At 48.4% G+C, this 16318-nt stretch overlaps 1 protein-coding gene and 1 long non-coding RNA gene across 2 annotated transcripts; both read right to left on the bottom strand.

The window, feature by feature from the left end:
• Positions 1-930: 930 nt before the first annotated feature.
• Positions 931-5441, bottom strand: LOC144737899 (dual specificity tyrosine-phosphorylation-regulated kinase 2-like). The gene is made up of 5 exons (XM_078620785.1): positions 5343-5441; positions 4766-4902; positions 3126-3269; positions 2000-2138; positions 931-1267 (listed from the first exon to the last, which is right to left on the bottom strand). The coding sequence occupies exons 1-5, from the start codon at positions 5430-5432 to the stop codon at positions 1178-1180; spliced, it is 600 nt and encodes a 199-aa protein (XP_078476911.1). The 5' UTR covers positions 5433-5441; the 3' UTR covers positions 931-1177.
• A 5705-nt stretch (positions 5442-11146) lies between these two features.
• Positions 11147-13364, bottom strand: LOC144737929 (uncharacterized). Its single transcript, XR_013589112.1, has 3 exons — positions 13273-13364; positions 12376-12610; positions 11147-11400 (listed from the first exon to the last, which is right to left on the bottom strand). It is a non-coding gene; the product is annotated as an uncharacterized LOC144737929 (long non-coding RNA).
• Between the last annotated feature and the right edge of the window lie 2954 nt (positions 13365-16318).

Below are 16318 nucleotides of genomic sequence, written 5' to 3'. Positions count from 1 at the left end.
GGGGGGTGGGTGGCCAACACCACTCCTGGCCGCCTTTTTCTCCCTAGTGGTGATGTTTACACTGCACCAAGTACTCATTGGAGTCTGAGTCGACCTAGGGGAGGCCCACGACCGGTTCAGATAATCGTCACGTGTTGGCTGAGAGCCAGAATAGAACTTGGGTCTCCAGGTTCGTAGCGCACCGTGTTAACCGCTACACTACCGTGTACACACATGTACAAGATACACATGTACACACACACGCACGTGTAAACACGCACACAGCACAAACAGCTATAATTCGCCAAATCACCATACGGCCCCCCCTAACCCACGAGCGGACATTGTGCGAAATACCTCCATGCAGGACAGAAGAAAATCGTCTTCGTTGTTGGGCTGGAATAATTGCTTTCCAGTGGTCATCTCTGCTACCATGCAGCCCAGTGACCAAATGTCGGCAGTGCAGGTTAAATCATAGCCCAGCAACATCTCCGGAGCTATGTATGGCAGGGCATCACCGTGTCTGGCTGCACAATCACAACAACAAAAAATACATGCACTGTGCTCGCTTAGCCTTTAACAGCATCGTCATCACACATGCAGTCACATAGATACGCACACACAGATGCTCACACACAGATGCCCACACACAGACACTCACACAAAGACAGACATAGACCCCATACACAACGGACACACGCAGACACTCAAACGCATACACAGACAGACATAGGTATGCACATTTACAACAACCGCCATTCACCACGAAGTGGTGGTGACGTCAACATGGTGCTTGTGCCATGCTAGGTGTACTTGTAAGACGTGAAGTGTCGAAGGCCCACTGGTAGGTGGTCACCGAACAGACCCAGGTGCCATGGGTTGACTGAGATAACTCGCAGATGCACCAACTGTGTTCTCCACTGTGCCACCTCATTACATTTAAGCCGCCCGGTGCTCCGCTCAATGCTGTGAGGGAAACTGCCTCCAACTACCCAGCAGGGTCCCTCACAAGCCTCCTCCATAGAGGCTGATCTTGACACTGCTGGTACCAGTCATTGGCAAGTTCAATCAGCTCCACATCCTTCTGTACCACATCAGTCAATATGTTCTCTAGCCCGTGCAATGCCCGTTTAGCCCTATCTATCTGGCTGATCAAAAGCTGCTTGGGGATGCGGTGGCTGGGCACACGCAGATGAGGTCACTCACGTTGACTTCCCACAGTAAAGCTGGTCTTAAAATCCATGACCCTAATGGTGCCAGCCACGGTGTCTTTGACCATGATGTTGTTCTAGAAGAGAGGCAGAGGGATTCACACACAGAGGTTATGTTGATAGAATTCAACCAGCAGTGGATCGATCATGTACCACAATACAGATTAAACAGGGGAATCAGAAGAGGTGGCGCGCTCTTGCCAAGCGTCAGTCACAGCGACAATCGCTGTTTTCTGACAGCTATCACTGGGGGTGCCCCTTTCAAGTTCGTTAAGATGAGAGATGCGAGTGGCTTACGCGTGTTAATAACTGAGATATTGTCGAAGTAAAAGGGGATGGTGCTATCGACAACTGATCACCATTGCTCCAACAGTAGAGCTGAATGAAGTGCACAGCTGTATGAGAGCCTGCTTATGAATCCCGAAAAATCATCGACAACGTGCATGGATTCTGTGATGCTTTCCACCATGCATTTGCCTTTCATAGTTTTCCATTCGCAAAATCGAAGCTGACGGGCAACCAACAGGTCAAAATACGCATTATGTATATTTTTTGAAAATTGTCGTTTTAGCTCCGGTTCATGTCTCCCAAGTTTTGGCCAACGCCGTGATCAATGTGGCCAGTTTTCTCTGTGGTGAGACCCAATAGAGACATGCCTCTTCACCAAAGTCATAATTTATACCGGATCATCTTCACCAGTTTTACTGTGACCCTGCCTCCTTCCAAATAGACACAGGCCTAACACATGAACCTTGTGAGGTACACCACGACTCTTCTCCAAAGACGCATTGAACACCATGTTCACTTACTGGCCTGATGGCTGCGTGGACGGCCTCCTTTAACTCCATATGCTTCAGGAATGTGAGGATTTCCCTGGTGTATGCTTTAATTAACGCCATGTCCAAGCCCCGGAGCCCTGCTTCTTCAATCACTTGCTGGAGACTCTCCCTGTGAGAGAGGCAGCGGCAGCAGCAACAACAACGACGTTTGTAGCGTCAGTACCATCCTGCAATGCTATGCTCATTCTGATAAGGACAATAATACTATTGTCCATGCACGTTCATGACCGATATTATTATTCATCATTTAATCCTGTTTGGGTTTAGGTCTATTTGCTGATAAACCAAATCAGATGGCACATCTGCCCCCTTATATTTTGTATATTATATCGATTTATATTGCACCTTATTCCAGCATTTGTAAAAATTGTACATGCCATGATTGTGGTTTAGATAAAGAGTGGGGTTGTAAAAAGTGGTGGTGTGGTTATGGTGACAGGACAACATGCGACAGGTTAAGGAGGGGTTGTGGTACGCCTGCTTGTAGCTGTAGGGGTAGTGATAGAGATAATGATATTGATAGGGGTTGGAGACAGCCTGGTCCTAGCAGAAAGGGTAAGTGATAGGGGTAGTGATAGTGATTGGGGTAGACCTGATCTTAGCTGGGGAATGGGAGGAGGGTGCGTGCATCTTGCACATCCCTACTTATTTGAGGCTGAGACCTAGGGAAGGCCCAGGACCGGTTCAGATAATTGTCACTGGTGTTGGCCGTGAGTGGAAATTGAACCTGGGTCACTCGGTTTCTAGTGCAGCGTGCTAATTGTTACACTACCGCTCCCTTACTCATATTCTCCAGAACAGGGGGGGAGACACAAACTAAACACAGAAAAGCACCCGAGTTGAGAATCGAACCAAGGCCCTTCTCGCCGAGAGGCATGAGCGTCACCACTGCGCTGTCACCACCCTGCTGATGGAATGGGGTGTGGCTAGGTGAACAGGGGAAGGGTTGATAGAGAAAAGAGGAGGGGCCTCCAGTGCAACCACGTGTGTGTCCTGGTTGAGCCTCGCAGACACAGGGCAGCGCCACGGTATTACAATGTGTCGATGGCACAAGTGTCAAAAGTAACCACGCTATGGAGGAACATGTGGTACCTACTTCAACAGCTCCAGCACGATGCAGTAGTGCCCTCTGAAAGTGAAATCGTCCAGGACTTTGACGACATTGGAGTCCTGGTTATAGTCCTTGCGTTGACGTTCCATAGCCCTCTTGAGCCCCATCTCCAATATTTCATCCGTGGAGCTACACAGAGGAAGTCCACAAGTTAATCACTTAGACTTGTGTAAAGGATGCACCGAAGTAACGCCTATTCGGAAATGTATAAATACATATACATTCACTGGGTCTAATGGCTTTGTGAGTTTGAAGTGCTCCACTTTCATTACCGAGGAGCTATCACGGGAAAAGTGGCCGACATATGGCACACAATCGGATTTGAAGGTAGAGAGCCATTCAAATAGGATTGTACATATGTATGCTGAACTTCATTTGCACTGTACATGGCCAACCATGGTAATCGGAGATGCGTGGGAAGGACAACAAACATAAGACGAACAGCAGTTCTAAAGAAATTTGTTTTCAATTTAGATTTAAAAGTACATAGTTTCAGTGACTTTCTAATATCGGAAGGAAGAGCGTTTCAGACGGCCACAGAAGTGCATCTGAAAGCGTGAGATGCAGTGACCCTCTTTGTTCAAAGGCTAGCCAAAAGCCGCTGCAAAGATTGGTCGTCAGAGGAAACTTAATGCAAATAAGGGGATTAAATTGGGAGAGACTGAACAAATTAAGAGGGATTGGTGGTAGAGAACCATGGACAGTTCCAGAAAGGTTTGGGAAGAGGATAAAATTAGCTAGGGAGCAAAGGGGGTTTGGGGTGCTGCCTGAATAGAGTAATTCCCTGATGTGTGACTGTGATTAACTTGAACCAGCTCCGAGCGTGGTCCAAGGAATGCTCAGGATTTTGTAGGAGCTGAGCCTGTGCCGAGCTATGGCTGAGCTGCTCAAGCATATTTAATAGCAGCCAAGTGACTCAAGCCAGAGCCTAAGACTGAGAGTTCGAGGCTGAGCTAGAGCTGAGCCATGGCTCTGAATGTGGGTCTCATATTGCAAGGCGAGCACAACTCAGGAAGGCGCTATGTTTCACTGACAGAGTCTGCAGTAGTTGCACAGTTGGCGCCAATGTTATTTATAATCACAGTAGTTGAGTCATGTGGAGGTGATTTTTCAGTATTGGGATGTTTGGTCCAATACCAGTTACACTGTATGTGTTTTTTAAGCTTGAGGAAGAAACTGAAACCATTAAACAAAACTATTTTAAATTTTACTAGGTAAGGCCCACTGACCTATATAGCTATTTTCTAGAGGCGACATGGCCATAGATGATAGCTTCACCAAGTGGCTTATCACGTTATAGCAGCCAAATACTCTAAACGCATGTTTCTAAATGTAGAGTAAAAAACTGGAGGACCCGAAGAAAATCCATGCTGCCACGGGGAGATCACTACAAATATATAGGTGTTATTGAACCCACGACCTCCTGCATACCAGGCGAGGGAGTTAAAATCTCGCCACGAGAAACTGGAGAACGCGGAGGGAACCAATGCAGAAGAGATGGCGAACATACTAACTCTACACGGGAGGGCGCCCAATTCAGGAGTCGAACCCAGGCCCACTTCTCGCTGTGAGGCACGAGTTGCACTTCCACATGGCCTCATTACGGTGCCTCTGTGGAGTCTTACCTTAAGGGTGTGACCAACATCTTCACGACCACGATGTTATTTGTCTTGTGGTCACGACACTCGATGACCTGGCCTTGATCTCCCACCACAATTGTCTTGAGCACCTCATAACGGTAGTTGAGGTGCACATGTGGGTCCTGAGCGACAATCAAACAGAGGTCAGGGGTGAGGGCACCAACTCCATCATCAACACTCATTCACCCCCCCTGTTAATTCAGTGCTCGGTTGGACAGGAATGTCGCGGGTACAATTTAATAACCTGATTCACAGTTGTGACGAACTGAAGCATGATACATTTTCATTGTGTGTGTGTGTTGGTAGGAGAGAGAGCTCTGTCATGCTGTCTGATAATGCTGTGTGCAAGGACACTGCACGTCATCACGCAGTGAGTGATTATACTGTGTGAAGATACTGCGTCTGATGATGCTGTGCATGATGAAGATGATAATGAGGCCTGAAGTAGCAATCAGGGCAGCTGCCCTAGTTGCTACTTCAGGTGTAATAACAAGAAACCACGAACCCTGCTACTGCTGGGTTATGTGACCACCCCAATTAGGTGTTTTGTTGTGAGTCTCACCAGAATGTAATTATGCTCTTCGTCGTCGTAGCCATAGTTATTGGTGCCCCGGGAATCGTTGTGGAACGTATAGTACCAGATGTCTTTCATGGCGGCAAGTTCTGCCTTCTCTCGGTGAGTTAGTTGAGGGCCAATAAGACCCAGGATTTCTGCGGACATGAGAAAAACAATAACTGTAAGTGATTTCGATTTAAAGCTTTCGTGACTGCAGGGATTCATCTTCTTTGTTCTTTCGGTAAAGTCACGTAGAAGGGAAATAATAAAATAATAAAAAGACAGCGTCTTTCCGACAGACCTGTTCTTCACCTGAGGACGGCTGCTTGCGTTGTGCCTGAAACGTCGTGAGAATTTTATTTTATTATGTTGTATTTTTATTATTTCCCTTATACGTGACTTTACCGAAAGAACCTAGAAGAAGAACTGTACGTAATATTTTATCATCGAAGCGCGTTTTATATAGGACAGCCTCACTCAGTCTCAAGACTCCTTTTCAGGAGGTTCCTGCAGATCTTTTGCAGAATGGGAGCAGTGCTGGTGCTGATATGTGTGATCCTAAGTTGAGGAATTTGTCAGGTAAATATTTCAGGATTGGAATGTTTTGGCCAATACATTGTGTGGTTATTTTTGTAGCGATGGGATGAAACTGGGATACCCATATGCCCACACACACACTCACACACACTCTCACTCCCTCACGTTCTTCAGAACTGGGGAAGAATATAGAAACTACACACAGGAGGGTGCTCGAATCAGGAATCAAACCCAGGACCTTCCTGCTGTGAGACACGAGTGTTGCCGTTATGCTTACACCCTGCCACGTAAAGTTGTGATGCCACACTGGCTTATGTGGCTATTGATGTGTTTCTGTTGTTACAGTACTGAGGCCAGTGCATAGATAATCATCAGTTTGTAGAAAGTCTGGCAGACTAGGATTGAACAATTATTGTAACCATCATGTGAGAAAAGAGATCAAAGTAAATATTGGAGTTCTAGTTAACTCCAAACTCTAGCTTCCAAAAGAATGACTGCTAGGCTCTACATTATCACTCTCACTGTACCAGTCATTCAGCTGCTAATCAGAAGAAAAATACATATCCCCCCCATGCAACATGGCCACCTTGACATCATCCATGCAACATAGTCGACATGACATCACCCCTGCAACATGGCTACTGTTACGTCTCACATGACTATTATTACCTTTGGGTGATCTTCTCCGGATGGAGGCAGTAACCACAGTGTCGCAAGACCCACCATTGCTTCCACCTTCAGCGTTGCTCATCTACACAAAGACAAAGGTTCCCCACATAGGATTCAACAAGGTGTTGAGTTAAGTGCAGTAGGTGAGTACTGAGCAAGCACCGATGATATCTGGGCTCCACATTCAGGAGGGTCATGCTGATAGTTCAAAGTTATTGTGCAAGTTTATTGATGGGCTATGTGATATATTGGTGTGGCTGAGGACTGCTTTGTTGTTGTTTTTGCTGCCTTTCCCAATATTAAATCTTGACTTAAAGCTTTCGTGACTGCAGGAATTCATAATCTTTGGGTCTTTCCGTAAAGTCACGTAGATAGGTTCAAATTAAAAGAAAAAACGTGACGTTTCGATCACAACACAAGCGATCGTCATCAGGAAGAAAACAGAGGGGGAAACCTGCTAAAAGCAGACTTCTTTAAAAGTTCAAAATGGGTGCAAGCCCAAGGGTGTATAAACGAAGTGGGCGGGGCTAGTGATGTTAATGAGAAATTGGCATGTTAATGTAAGATCGGAGAGTGGCCTCCACGGCGAGCACGCTGAGGTGGCTATGTTAATGTGAGAGATTAGCATGTTAATGTAAGATCGCAGAGCCGACGGTACGTGGCTACACCCATTTTAAACCTTTAAAACAGTCTGGTTTGAGCAGTTTTCCCCCTCTGTTTTCCTCCTGATGACGATCGCTTGTGTTATGATTAAAACGTCGTCATTTTTGTTAATTTATTTTTAATTTGAACCTATCTACGTTACTTTACCGAAAGACCTAAAGAATATGGTTTCCCAATATTGATAAATAAGACTTGTATAATTAATTATTGATTGAAAGTTACTGACTTGCTTTCCATTTTTCTACTTTGCACTCCTATTTTACATTGTTTGCTGTTGTAACTTGCTGACCCTCCCATACTGGACATCTGTGAAAACAAGCTTCGTAGGTCATTGGATTCTTACAGTCTAAATAAAGATTCTGATGTAAAATCTCAGCATTGGGATGTTTGTCTGATATCAAGATGCTACACCTGGATTTACATTGAGACAGAAAGAGAAACACGTGGATTGGAATACACACAGATTAATGGGATCATTCAAAATGTTAAGAAAACTGAGTGGGGCTGGGCCAGGACACGCCACGGCCAGAAGGGGGATGGTGATGGTTGATTGGTTGATCGTTAAGAATAATAACGAAGTGACAGCCAATAACGGAGTGGCAGGAACGCATCTGAGAAAACGTCCGCCATCGAGATGGAGCTATGAAATAGTATCATAGAATGCAGAGCATGCGCTGGCCAGATTATTCCATCGCTAGATTGTGAGAGGTGCCAGTGGCTCGATGGAGGCCTTCATCCAACAGTGGATAGATAAGACTGCTCTAAATGTTTATACATAGACAGGCAGGTACACAGACAGGATCTCAGAAATACATTCTGATAGAAACACACATACACACGGGTAGGGAAGCAGATGCACACCCAGGTAGACAGCTAGGCAACAGGCACATGGATGGAGAGTGGAGAACACACGTTCACCTCATACTTCACCGCGCGAGTCGAGGGACCCACACTTACTTCCATGGCAGCGACTTGCAGAGCAGCGTTGTGTACAGAGCTCATGTCGTTCCTCGCGTCGTCCGGGTCTGCGTGGAGAGCGGGGGAGAGAGGAGAGGGTCACGCCGAGTCGAGGGTGTGTGACGTAACTGGTTCCCATGTCACAACACGAATCAGGTCACAGCACGGACTCACATCATCAACACCGACTCTGATCAGCACGGTTGGCTATGTACTGTGCGAAAGAAGTTCAACATACATACATATATCACCATGAACCCACATTAATAACATGGGCTTGCCTCATCAGTACGGACTCACATCAACACGAACTCACATCATCAGCACGGACTCAGAACATCACCACGAATCCACAGAAACAACATGGACTCACTTCATGACCATGAACCTACGTAAATATCATGGACTCGTATCATCAATACGGACTCATACACTCAACATGAAACCACATCATCAGCAATAACCCACAATCGGCACGAATCCACGTCACCAACACGGACTCACATCTTCGCCATGAACCCACATCAACACGGACTCACACCCTCGCCGCGAACCCACGACACAGACTCACACCCTCACATAATCCTCACCTCGTCGAGTCTCGCTCCGATGGCTTAAGCTGCTGGACGATGTCGTCTCTCCGCGCCTCTCGATCGCCGCCTTTTGCCCAAACTGCCAGAGGCACGTGGGGGGCGGGGCCAGGAAACCACGCCCTCCGTGACGTACCAGTCCGGAGCTCCTCCCCCTCAGCACCTCCCCCGCCCATGCCCCCCTCCCTCCACTAACACCTCCACGAAAACAGACCACTACTAACACCGCCACTAACACCACCACTAACAACCCCACCACCACTAACGACCCCACCACTACTAACAACCCCACCACTAACAACAACACCACGAACACCACTACTAACAACAACCCCACGACCACACCACCACGAACACACCACCACGAACACACCACCACTAACACACCACCACCACGAACACCACCACCACTAACCCACAGCGGGGATCCACTCCTCAGCTGATCTCCACTCGCGGCTGCTGCTGCTCTCCGCACCTCTCTACCGCCGCCTTTCGCACAAACTGCCAGAGGCAAGTGGGGGCGGGGCCAGGAAACCACGCCCTACATGACGTCACTATCTCTCAACTCCTCCCCCCTCCAGCCCCCTCCCCCATACCCCCTCCCCCGCTTCTACTTCCGCTTCCGCCGGGGCGAGTGGCGCCAACTTCTGAAACGGTTCGCTGTCTGGGCCTCCTCAGGGTCGACTCAGCCTGAAGGTGAGAACCTCGCATGGTGTGGACACCTCAGCAGTGGTGGGGGAGAGACAAAGGCGGTCCACAGCCGCAAGCTTCTAAACAGCTGCTGGGCTCGCGGCATCGGTTCAAGCAGAGCCCGGCTCTGCTGCTGCTGATGAGGCACTGAAGGTGGAAACCGGCCCAGAGTGGCGCTAGAGTTGAGCCATTGCTGCTGATGAGAGGCACTCCCAGACGGCCGTACGGCTGATGGGATGAGTCAAGGAGACTTTGCTTCATCTCTGCACGGAATGATTTATTGTAGAGGCCAATCGCCTGCTGGCGGAATGGGCCTCCACTAGAGGCCGCTAAGTAGGGTATTTGGTCTATTCTTCCACGCTGATCTACACGTGTTGGAGCAAGGTGAGCGTACCCACCCTTTACCCCACCACGTGCGGCAGAGGTGCAGGTTCCATTCCATCGCCCACACACCCACCCACCCACCAACTCACCACTCTCACCCATCGACTCACCCACACAGTGACACACGGAGACACACAGGGACATAGAGCCTTGACACAGTGGTTGTGTCGGTGGTGTGGGAGTAGCAGGATCAATGTGGTTGTTGTGGTGGTTTTGTTGCTTGTTATGGTTGTGGTGGTTGAGGTTTTAGTTGTGGTTTAGGTGGTTATGTTGGTTATAGTGCTTTTGGTTATGGTTAAGTGTGGTTGTGTAGGTGGTGGATATTATAGTTGTGGGGGTTATATTTTTTGTGGCAATAGTTGTGTACGTGGTGGTTGCGGTGGTCATGGATATAGTTGTTATAGTTGAGGTCGTGGTGGTTGTAGTTATAGCTATGGTGGTTATGTTATGGTTTTTGTGGTTATAATTGTGATTGTTGTTGGTGGTTGTTGTGGTCAAAGTTGTGATGGTTATGTTATGTTTTTGTGGTTATATTTGTGATGAAGGTGGTTATGTTGGCTGTCATGGTCGTTTATGTATGTGTAGGGAGCGGTAGAGTCGCGGTCAACACGCCGCTACAAACCCGTGGACACAAGTTCGATTCCCGCTCACGGCCAACACCAGTGACGATCATCTGAACCAGTCCAGGGCCTCCCCTACGTCGACTCTGCCTCAAATGAGTACCTGTTGCTGTGTGTAATAAACATCGCCACTCGGGGTGAGTTTGCAGTCTCCAGCCAGCCAGAGAATCAGCAGCCACAAATTTTCGAATAAAACCTTGTTTCGGTTTGATCCACCTAACAATATCCATTGACCACACCACAAGTAAAGCAATAATGTAACTCTGAACAAAAATGTGAATAAATTAGGACGGTTTATTAAATGCATTGTATCCAAGGAAATATGTACAGCAATAGACAAAATATATACAGAAATAGACTAAAAATATTTACACTAATAGACTAAAAATGTGTATCATGGGGGGAGGGTGGGTGGTGTGGTGATAGCATTCGTGGTTTACACAAATGTACGACCACCACCACTACCACCCCTACTGTGGGGTGGACCGGCCACCGCACAGTAGCACGCGGCAGAGGAGTGAGCGTATTGCTCTCCCCACACGAGCCATGCACCCTCGCTTCTTATTCATTTCCTTCATCTCCTTTTCCTCCTCCAACTTCTCAAAAACGTGCACCATCATCTCCTCCACTACCATATTTCCCCCCTTATCCGGCTCCTCCGTCTCCTCCGGCTCCTCCTCCTCCGGCTCCTCCTCCTCCGGCTCCTCTTCCTCCTCCACGTCCGTCACCTCATTATCTAACTTCTCAACCTCCTGCACCATCATCTCCTCCACCACCATCTTCTCTTCCTCCACCATATTTGCCCCCTTATCCATCTCCTCTGTCTCCTGATCCTGTTCCTCCGTTTTCTCTTCCTCCTCCACCTCAGTCTTTTGGTCTCCCTCATTTTCCACCACAACCTCTGTTTCCTCTTCAGAGGTCTGGGCAAGTGAGGTGGGCTGCACCGGTTTCACTCTGAAGACGCACGCACGACACGACTCCACCTTTTGCTATGACAGAGATTGCAGTCACCTCCCCATCTCCCGTTGGTGTGGCAGATTAAACCGAGCTTAATAACAATGAAAAAAATTGAGTACATTTCATGTCAGAGCTGTCATTCTGATGGGACAAGATTATCACGAAGGAATGTGCCACTGTGTCTCATAGTCTGCTGTAGTGTCACAGTAGCAGGCAGCGTTGCTTTGTAAATACAACTAAGTCATTTGTCATGATTTCTTTTTGTTTTCATGATATATTCTAATTGGGGCAAATATGACCCCTGGCACACAATGGCCTACTCGTTTTGAACATCCACTGCAAAGGAGAGGGTGCATCATGTATTGACATCCTGTCATGGCAGTAATAACCATCAAGAGTGCTGCCGCTGGGCCGCATCACCCATGCACGATTGTTGTAAAAATATCTGATGGTGATTCGTGTTAGATAAAGCTGCCCATCTTGACTTCGATGGCATCTCAGAGTGCTTTACAACGCAATGAGGCACTTACATATCACATCTCGCACCTCAACGCATTTTACGGTGAATGAAGGGTTAGATGGTGAAGATTTGGCCGCATGGTTATGTGGGCTCACCCACAAACCATTTATGGAAAATAAATCGGTCTACAGATGAATGTACACGTGGGGTAGGCTGGAATGCACTTGGGTTCTCCCCCCGTTCTGCATGGGTTTCCTCTGGGTTCAGCAGCTTCTTCCCCGAAACTGAACCCACAAATACAATACCACTGGTCTTGGATCAAAATCGACCTCTAAAGCACTCAATTGGGATCACACACAGCAACTTTGTTCCCTACTGCGAACAAAACTTGGCAGGGCCCTCTTGAATATTTTGTCTTCAGACTCAATGATGTTCATTCTGGGTAAACAAGCATAGTAATAATGATAAAAAAATAATAAACACATACACAGGACACATGCAGAGTTGCTTACCGTGGCTCAGCGGCTCCAGACTTTGCATCGTATTCTCCGAAGCCCTTCTCTGGATCTCAGCGCTATCAGGCCCTGCACACTGCTAGCAGCGGTGGTGGTAGCGGTGGTGGTAGCGGTGTTAATGGTGGTGCTGGTTGTGGCCGTGGCTGCCCTTTGATCATGGACCTCGGCCATGCCCTGAAGCCAACTGTGTGCGAGCGCCTGAGTGGGAGTCATCCGAAGATTTGGATCCCATCTGTTGAGAGGCACGCGGGGGCACACGTGGTGAGAGGCACGTTTCAAGGATTTACGTTTCTTCCCTTCTTCCACGAGGTCCAGGAATTTTCACCAGCAGCGGGGAGTACTCCACTGCCCAGTAGCCTAAAAATGCACTTAGCCTGCCACTGCACATCTTTCATGGGCCTCCACAGACACCAATCTTGACACTGCTGGTACAGGTCATCGGCAGGTTCACTCAGTTCCACATCCTCCTGTACCACATCAGCTCCACCTCTTGTGATATGGCTCAGCGGTGACGACGTGACCCAGACGTACCACATTCTCCACATGTAGAGTTTTGTGATTAAAATTTTGGACTTTTGGATCAGACGAAGAGGAAGAAAAAATTGGGGGCCTATGGGTGTCTCTAACGATTACTTGAAGGAGAGTGACTGTTTTGAGAATCCTTGTGGGGAGGCGTGGGAGAGGGGAATGGGCAGGCGGGAGGTTGTCTTACTGTATCTACTGTAGGCAACAATGGACACAGTCCACCAACTCTGGGCCCAGGAGATGAGTAAGAATGAGAGGGTGGAGCTGGTGATCGATGGAGAGTGATCACCAATAATTTGGAGGAGATTGAGTGATGGGGAATCCTCGTGGGGGGCAGCAGGGGGAAGAGGGAGAGGAGGCAGTTCTTACTGGAGGCAGCGGCTGATAAAGTCCACAAACTCCGTGTCCTGGCTCTTGAGCACAGAGTGTAGTGGGAAGCTCCCCGGTAGGCTGTATGGTTTCTTCCAACCACCTGCAGGGGCCATGCACAGCGCAAGAGAGAGATATACATAGTTACAAACCACATCACCCACCCACTCACCCACCTATCCAACCACCCACTCGCCAACCCACTCACCTAACCATCCCCCCACCGCCTACTCAACAACAATAACCGCCATTTGCCACTAAGTGGCAGTGACATCACCATGGCGCTTGTATCAGGCTATGTGCACTTTAAGTCCACCTGAAGTGTCAAAAGCTCACTGGCAGGAGGTCATGGGACAGACTCCGGTACCATGGGTTGACTGATTGAGATGACTGGCTGTGGTAATTCAATTTAAGGTGGAGGGGTTACCAGCCTCTCGCACCCATTGGTCTCAGTGGTGGCTACAAGCCCCATGAGGGGAATTGCATGTTGAAATTGACCTTCCCTCCCTTGGCATTGCTTACCACAGCGTTACCGACCGGCACCACCTTTGAGGTAGGGTGTTGTTTTGCAACTTATCCCCGCCAACCCCTCACACCCACGCACACGCCTACCCACCCACCTACCAACCCTTCTACTCAGAAAAAAAAACATCACTCCGTTGGAAATACGCAATCACAGCCCCAAGCCACCCCTTTTAACTTACCAAAGTATATCAATCCGTAAGGAGCGGCATGTATGAAGTTTTTTGGGGGCACACCCAGCCTCTGCACACGGTTCAGACAAAGACAGAGGTCAATCATAAAGCCTCAGTAGACTGTTGGGGCAAGTGCTGTAAGCAAGTAGCAGCATGTATTGAGGCTGGAACTGTGGCACACGAGGGCATGGTTGATCACATCGCCCCAGGTACGTCACACCAAACTAGGTACTTATTTGAAGCGGAGTTGATCTAGGAGAGGCCTCGGGACCAGTTCTGATAATTGAACCTCAGGGCGGTACCCCAGGGTACCATAGTTCCCTGGCTCTCGCATAATGTCCGTGATGCAGTCATTTTTAGTCTGGTGATGGTCGGCGATGCGGTAATCGACTCATCTCAACGAGCTGTACACAATGCACTCTTAGAAGTTTAATTTTTCGAAAACGGATTTTTTAATGCTAATATTTGGTGTTTCGACATCGCGGAGTAGCACTGATTTCGCATTGATTGGTACCCCAGTCGCGGAGTTAAGTACACCCCTGGAAAAAAAAGTGTCCCAGAAATAAAATATTTAATTGCCTTGGCCATTTTGTATTATTTGGTACCCTGGTGTACCACCATGAGGATCAATTGCTGCCACCGGTGCTGGTGGTGGCAGTGGCCATGAGTGGGAATCAAACTCGGGTCTCTGCTGGGGTTTGTAGCACAGCGCGGTGCACTAACTACTGCACCACACAATCTATACACAAAGGCGAAGACAAATATCCCCCATATAGCTTTAACATACTTTTGGTCACACACATAGACAAGACAAACACGTGTACACACATGTACAAGACAGATCCCCGGTATAACCTAAACAGACTTGGGGCAAGTGATGTTAGCGAGGAGCACCTCTGAAGGCTGACACACCACACGAGGGGGGTGGGTGGCCAACACCACTCCTGGCCGCCTTTTTCTCCCTAGTGGTGATATTTACACTGCACCAGGTACTCATTGGAGTCCGAGTCGACCTAGGGGAGGCCCACGACCGGTTCAGATAATCGTCACGTGTTGGCTGAGAGCCAGAATAGAACTTGGGTCTCCAGGTTCGTAGCGTACCGTGTTAACCGCTACACTACCTTGTACACACATGTACAAGATACACATGTACACACACACGCACGTGTAAACACGCACACAGCACAAACAGCTATAATTCGCCAAATCACCATACGGCCCCCCCAACCCACGAGCGGACATTGCGCGAAATACCTCCATGCAGGACAGAAGAAAATCGTCTTCGTTGTTGGGCTGGAATAATTGCTTTCCAGTGGCCATCTCTGCTACCATGCAGCCCAGTGACCAAATGTCGGCAGTGCAGGTTAGATCATAGCCCAGCAACATCTCCGGAGCTATGTATGGCAGGGCATCACCGTGTCTGGCTGCACAATCACAACAACAAAAAATACATGGACTGTGCTCGCTTAGCCTTTAACAGCATCGTCATCACACATGCAGTCACATAGATACGCACACAGATGCTCACACACAGATGCCCACACACAGACACTCACACAAAGACAGACATAGACCCCATACACAACGGACACACGCAGACACTCAAACACATACACAGACAGACATAGGTATGCACATTTACAACAACCGCCATTCACCACGAAGTGGTGGTGACGTCAACATGGTGCTTGTGCCATGCTAGGTGTACTTGTAAGACGTGAAGTGTCGAAGGCCGACTGGTAGGTGGTCACCCAACAGACCCAGGTCCCATGGGTTGACTGAGATAACTGGCAGATGCACCAACTGTGTTCTCCACTGTGCCACCTCATTACATTTAAGCCGCCCGGTGCTCCGCTCAATGCTGTGAGGGAAACTGCCTCCAACTACCCAGCAGGGTCCCTCACAAGCCTCCTCCATAGAGGCTGATCTTGACACTGCTGGTACCAGTCATTGGCAAGTTCAATCAGCTCCACATCCTTCTGTACCACTTCAGTCAATATGTTCTCTAGCCCGTGCAATGCCGTTTAGCCCTATCTATCTGGCTGATCAAAAGCTGCTTGGGGATGCGGTAGCTGGGCACACGCAGATGAGGTCACTCACGTTGACTTCCCACAGTAAAGCTGGTCTTAAAATCCATGACCCTAATGGTGCCAGCCACGGTGTCTTTGACCATGATGTTGTTCTAGAAGAGAGGCAGAAGGGATTCACACACAGAGGTTATGTTGATAGAATTCAACCAGCAGTGGATCGATCATGTACCACAATACAGATTAAACAGGGGAATCAGAAGAGGTGGCGTGCTCTTGCCAAGCGTCAGTCACAGCGACAATCGCTGTTTTCTGACAGCTATC

This window comes from Lampetra planeri, chromosome 75 (assembly GCF_965212315.1).
Source record: "Lampetra planeri chromosome 75, kcLamPlan1.2.h2, whole genome shotgun sequence".
NCBI lineage: Eukaryota > Metazoa > Chordata > Hyperoartia > Petromyzontiformes > Petromyzontidae > Lampetra > Lampetra planeri.
This window is presented reverse-complemented; position numbering and strand designations above follow the sequence as displayed.